The following is a 6,712-nucleotide window of genomic DNA, read 5'->3' on the forward strand; positions in this document are numbered from 1 at the left end:
TGTCATCTCCTCTAGTTTTAGAAGGCCTTTTTTTTTCACATTTGGATCTGTTTCATTCACTTGATTTTTACTTGTGTATTTGTGAAGTAAAGGTTTTTTCTTTTAATTAATAAAAACAAAAATAGAGGTGAAGAAAAGAAAAAGTATGATCCTTTGTAGATAACAACAATGATTGCCTATGACAAAATGGGTCACCTTTTGAAGTTTTAACCACCTTTCACATATTTTCTTTAAAAAAAAATAAAACATAGTTAGTCAGTGAATTCGGTCGGTTTTTTTATTTTTATTTTATAAATAATTTTTATTTTTATTTTTCAAAATGGGTTAATTTTAATTATAAATATTTAAAAATGAATTATTAATTAAATTAAAGGTTAAAAATGAAAATAAAATTGCAAAGTGGAGGGAATGAGAGAAGCCCCAGAGCCAGATCCAATGAAGCAAGTCAAACTCTGTCCATCTCCTCTGACAGCCTTCTCCAACACACTCAAACAGTAAAACTCACCCTTAAAGTTTTAATTTTTTATATATAATTTATGTTTTGTTAATTAATTTGCGGTGTATGATATAATTATTTTATTATTTAATCTTAATTTACTAATCTAACCCTCCTTTCTTTTTCCTTACAGACATAAAAGATAAATCAACTCCATTTTGACTCTCTTCACTGTCTTGTCTTTTTTTTTTTTGTTTTTTTAATTTTCTTTTCCTTGCCGTGTTGTAAATTGTAAATGGAGGAGCAAAAATTAGCATCTTCTTCATCATCTTCTTCTTCGGCTGTTGCTGCGGCTACTATGCAGCACGATCTATCGGGTTCGGCTGGTTCTGGTGGAGCTCGGTACAAGCTAGTGGCTCCAGCTAAGCTACCCATCTCAAGGTCGGCTTGTATTACGATTCCACCTGGGCTTAGTCCTTCTTCTTTCTTGGAGTCTCCAGTTCTTCTTTCTGACGTTAAGGTTTGACCTGCTTTTTTTTTTAATTTTGGGTTGTATTGATTTTTGGTTTTTGTTTGTTTCCTGAGAAAATAGAGGAAAGTTGCATGCTTTCTAAAAATTCACTGGTGAAATTGAATTCTTCCTTTTTTTAGGAAAAAAACCCAAGATTTTTCTAGTTGACTGAGGAATTCAGTAGTGTGAGATTCAGAGTTTAATTTTGTTAATTTTTTTACAGTAGCTTTTAGTGGAGAATTTTTCTTTCTACGTTTCCCTCTTTGGTTTGGGAATGATGTGATTGGATTTAATTTTCAGCTCAAGATGTGCTTAAGGTGGGAAAATAATTTGGTTACTATGTTTGTTTGCTTTCACTTTTGTGTTCTTAAATGCTTGATTTTATATTTGAAGTGGTTCATGATGGTGAGGACTTAAAGGAAAAAAAATTCTGATGCTTTAATATTGCAACTATTAGATAAATTATGAAATATGGCTTCTCAGTGTCCATGGATTTGTATATTGTGGGAGGAATAAAGTTTTTCCATTTTTATAGTGTTGTTAGTATAAAAAAAATCTAGATTGGAACTTCTTTTTCTATATTCTATGTGTTTTTTAATGCCAATGTTGTTTTTTCACACAATGAATCTCTCCCTTTTGATTATGGGAATTGTGGCTTCTTTATATGTACACACACACTTAAATATTTATGTGATTTTCCTTGTCTTAACTAGAGGACATGCTAGAGAACTTTTCCATTTTGTGCAATGTAGAATATGGAATTGATGCTAAGGGTGAGGTGGAGTGGAGTGCATTAATGGATGGATGCTTCATTAAAGGTGATCCTTTGATTTTAGATCAAAGGATGGGGATTTGTTTAATGTGTGGTGCAAGGAGGCAATGAAATGAATGAGTGGAAAAGTAGAAAGTTGGTGGGTCAAGGTTAGGAGGAGGCGTGACTGCCTGTGATTTAATGGAGGATATGACATCACATAGAGTAGAATTTGCAGAAGGCAAATGGGTATTGCAGGTTACAAGTTGAGCTTGAGGTTTTACAGACTTGCTTTTCACGTAAAGCGTAGGGTTTACTTGAAGTATATGAATGATTTTGCTTTTACTCGCCTTTAGTTGGTTTGGTCTGGAATCTTGCCCTGCTGTCCCTCTCATTTTGTTTATATTAAGTTGTTTTTTGCACTAAATAAACATGATGGAATTAGTTTGTGTAATCTTTGGTCACTGGTTGGTTTGAGCTTTATATGCTTGCTCTTGCTGACAATAGCTGTGCCAAGTAACTTGTTTTGTTTATTGTTGTTCAAGGCGGAGCCTTCACCGACTACTGGTTCTCTTATCAAGCCTCAAGCAGTACACGCCTCTGTTGCTTGTAGTACATATTCAGCAACCACTGCGTGTTCTAATGCTTTTGACGAAAGAAATCCAAGCACCTTTGAGTTTAGACCTCATCCTAGATCAAATATGGTAATTTCCTGATAAATGTTGATGCATACTTTGAGATCAAAATTTAAATAATAACTTCCATTGTTTCTAATATTCAGTTGTTCTATATTTCATGATAGCCATAGGCATAGGCATATAATTAGTTTAGTGTCTAGAATCCTGGTTTTATGCGGAGACTCTTTTGCATCAATTTAAACTCTGCCATAAACCTAGCAATAGGAAACTAATTTATTAGTTAACCTATAGTGGCATCATGCCAGAGGATGTCATAGGCACACCTAAACTAGTAGCCTGTTCTTCTATCTTAACTATTCATTATCGACATTCTTTGTCTAAATTCATTATGTTCTGCTGGTTGGAAGGTATACTCATCTAAAGGTCTTCTTTTTCCCCCTTATTCAAGGCTCCTGCAGATTTAGACCCGCAGAGAAGTGAGCAATCTCGGCAGATCCAAATTCAATATCAGGCCGTATCATTCAATTCATCAGCTTCAGTTAAGAGTGAGATGGCAGGCTCCTCGAATGTATTGAGCCTTTCTGTACCTGTTCATACAGCTACTTCTGTGGCTAGTGCTCATGCTGGAGTCGATGCAGAGGAATTAAACCAGATAGGTAACCCAAATGGTGGGATGCCATCTGGGCAGTCTGATCATAGAGGAGTTGGGCCTGTGTCATCTGAAGATGGATACAACTGGAGAAAGTATGGACAGAAACATGTGAAAGGATGTGAATTTCCACGCAGTTATTACAAATGTACACATCCTAATTGTGAAGTGAAAAAGCTGTTTGAGCGATCTCATGATGGACAGATTACTGAGATAATATACAAAGGTACACATGATCATCCTAAACCTCAGCCTAGCCGCCGATATTCTTCTGGTAATATCATGTCTGGCCAAGAAGAAAGATCTGACAAGGTCTCATCTTTGAATGGTAGAGATGGTAAGGGTCAAAAACATTATATATTCAGTTCTATCTGTGGAGTCCTTTTTCCTTTTGACTTACAAATTAATTCTTTCTTTTTCACCATTTTAGACAAGTCATATTGCGGTTATGGCCAGATGGCTCATAGTATTGAGCCAAATAGTACTGCAGATATATCTCCTGTCACAGCTAACGATGATAATTTAGATGAGATTGAAGATGATGATCCATTCTCGAAACGGAGGTATGTTAATTTGTTATTTGTCAATAGAGGCATTACGTTTTTATTTTGTGGATTTGTCTGCTTGCTAAGGATACTAGCAGCAATGAACAGGAAGATGGATGGTGGGATTGATATCACTCCTGTGGTGAAGCCAATCCGGGAACCACGTGTTGTTGTTCAGACTGTGAGTGAAGTTGATATACTGGATGATGGGTATCGTTGGCGCAAATATGGGCAAAAAGTAGTGAGAGGAAATCCTAATCCTCGGTATGTACCATTAAAAATCAATGATGATAGATTTGGAATATCACACTGACAAGTAATCTTTTAATACGTTCATATGTTTCAACATATACCTTCTTGAAACACTATGTTGGTGGCTTACTGGCATGTTGAGTTTTGTGCTTTGTCATAAATTAGATATGAGAATTGAGTGTTTTAGGATCTTCTATTCAGTTTATCTTGAGTATTATTTGTATTTTGTTGTCTCGCTATGGCTTTATTGCATGCTGATTTCGAGGCTCATATTTGAGTCGTATGCATGACTACTCTTGACCATAGATTTTTGTTACTTTATTTTATTATTGTTTCTTACATATGTTATTTATGATGTTATTTTTTCTGCTTACTTTTTATGTAGGAGTTATTATAAGTGCACAAATGCTGGTTGTCCTGTTAGAAAACACGTTGAGAGGGCATCTCATGATCCGAAAGCTGTTATAACCACATACGAGGGAAAACACAATCACGATGTGCCAACTGCAAAAACTGGTAGTCATGATACAGCAGGAGCAGTAGCAATGTGTGGGCCATCAAGGATTAGATCAGAAGAAAATGATGCCATTAGCCTTGATCTTGGTGTTGGGATCAGTTCCGTTCCCGAACATGCTTCAAATGAGCATCAACAATTGCATTCTGAACTGGTCCAAAGCCGGCCACGGACTGGTGGTTCAAGTTTCAAATTTGTTCAACCAACTATGATGGCATATTACGGTGCTCTAAATGGCAGCATGAATCAGTATGTTTCTAGAGAAAATCCGAGTGAAGGCCGTGGTGTTGAAATTACACCCCTAAATCATTCTTATGCATTTCCACAGAGCATGGGAAGAATACTAACCGGTCCGTAAAAATCTATTAACAACGAAGGTGGCGATGAATAAAAATATGGACTGGATTTCATTTCTCCATCTTTTTCACCGGTAAAAGAGAAGGTTAAATTTGTATTCTGAAAATTCGGATTTTTCTACATATGTATGTATGTATGTATGTATGTATGTATGTATTAGTTTACTATCTCAGCTTATCTCAATCATGTTGCCAATCACTGTTTGTATTAACTTGGGAGTTTGTACAAAAGTGGAACGGATACAGGTATTATTTTCTCACAGGAAAATGTTGTAAAACAAATTCTTGAAATGATATTTGTAAGAATATAATATATGTATTTTCCATCTTGTGGTTAAATATTTGTGAGTAGTACAGAGTATTTTTCTTTAACACTGCCTCTTAGATAATGCCCCACAAAACCAATCTTTGCTTACACATTTTGATGGAAAATTCTCACTCATTATCTACAGTTATTGCTAGAGGCTATGAAATATTGGGATCAGACCGAAGGATTGATCAGACATTTTAAGAATCCGAGGTTATGAATTTTGACCCTTTTGATGTTCTGATTGTTGATTCAGGGCTGAGATTCAATTGCAGACAACTTGTTCCAGGTCCTGTTGAATGCCTCATTGAACTTTATTTTTTAATTTTCTTCAACACTTGGATTGGATTATATTTTTCTAGCAGAAAAGGATAAAAGAAATGGTGAAATACACCAAAATCAACAATCAGGAAAAGATTTCTAGAACAAACCCAACAGGTTATCCAACATTTACACATTGACCGTTGATATAATCCAAAACCCATTATGACCAATCTGTCATTGTTTTGGCAGGGATTGTAGAAGAGCACATGTATCCATGCTGTGGCCCATATCTCCACTTGGAACTTACGAAGCCTACCATCTCAAAAACTAATATGAAACTGAAAGCCATAGTTTTGGCCATCATCTACTTGGAGAAATCCCTTTGGCCAGGCCAAAATGGTCAATCTTTGCCTCTCATTTCATCCAACATGTTTCATATATCAGTCTTCAGTCTTCATCAGAAAGGTCCAAAAGCTTAAAAGAAACGGTTGTTTGAAACTTGTAACTGTTAAAAAGATGAGTTTAGACTCCTAGACCTTGACTTTCATGACAATGTAACCTACTTTAAAGCTGAAATACAAGACTCTAATTGCTTGCAGCTACCATTAACCAACTGTGACAAATGTAGACCATGTATAACAACAGTTGTATATATTACTAGACTACACTGCGAAGATAGAAAAAAAAATGCGATGAAATTTGTTTGCCAGTTGTTTAAGCGAGGTCCCAAAACCAAAGGCAAAATGGACCTGAGCTTATATTAGGAATAATTTCAAGGGAAGGCATGAAAAAGGGGTAAAACTTGATTACATAAAACAATTCTTCAGTCACGATCATATATGTGTAGGCTATGGTCCTAACTTTGCTCTCAACGTGGTCCACTGTTGAGAGATTGTTTGTTCCATGCCATGTGATTTTGCATGCAACCTGCCCTCCTATTCTCAAAGCCACCAAGCAAGATCATAAGGGTTCTAGAAGTGAATAACTCAATAGTTCTCAAAAGGTTCAAGCATGGTAGATGGAAATGAGCTGTTACTGTTCTATGGCACTAGCCTGCTGCAGCTGAAAGCTGAAGCAAGTGTCCAAGTTGTCGAGTCTGCCGCATAATTCGTCAAGATTCGAGACGGAACTTACCAGGAAAAATGGGATTAAATCGAATACAAGTAGTGAGTTACAGTATGGTTCCTTCAAGTTGAATTTGAAGAAGGATGTAATAGTTTGCAGGGTGATTGCTGGCAATGTTGGGAGGCTACCCGACACAATTGATGGGGCATATGAAGGATTTGACTCGACCGGGACCACAGAGTGGAATATCCCTGCGTTATTCTTCCTTGTTTGTCATAGTTTTCAACTGAAATGTGAACGTTTTCAGGCAAATGAACCAGCTACCACCATTTTATTTCCATGAAATGAAAAGAAAACAAGTTTGTTTTGCTGATAAGTCCAACAATGTGAACATTGCACTGTAAAACGCGTATGCAAGACAAGC

At 36.2% G+C, this 6,712-nt stretch overlaps 1 protein-coding gene across 2 annotated transcripts; it reads left to right on the top strand.

Moving 5' to 3' along the window:
• Window positions 1-260: 260 nt before the first annotated feature.
• Window positions 261-4,991, top strand: LOC107921995 (probable WRKY transcription factor 20). 2 transcript variants are annotated; one of them, XM_041087037.1, is made up of 7 exons: window positions 407-494; window positions 630-956; window positions 2,244-2,402; window positions 2,785-3,322; window positions 3,416-3,548; window positions 3,639-3,794; window positions 4,168-4,991. In XM_041087037.1, the coding sequence occupies exons 2-7, from the start codon at window positions 732-734 to the stop codon at window positions 4,652-4,654; spliced, it is 1,698 nt and encodes a 565-aa protein (XP_040942971.1). In that variant the 5' UTR covers window positions 407-494; window positions 630-731; the 3' UTR covers window positions 4,655-4,991. The 2 variants fall into 2 exon arrangements, with proteins under 2 accessions (XP_016707292.1, XP_040942971.1); XM_016851803.2 differs by having other exon boundaries at window positions 261-956.
• Window positions 4,992-6,712: the final 1,721 nt, after the last annotated feature.

This window comes from Gossypium hirsutum, chromosome D01 (assembly GCF_007990345.1).
Source record: "Gossypium hirsutum isolate 1008001.06 chromosome D01, Gossypium_hirsutum_v2.1, whole genome shotgun sequence".
NCBI lineage: Eukaryota > Viridiplantae > Streptophyta > Magnoliopsida > Malvales > Malvaceae > Gossypium > Gossypium hirsutum.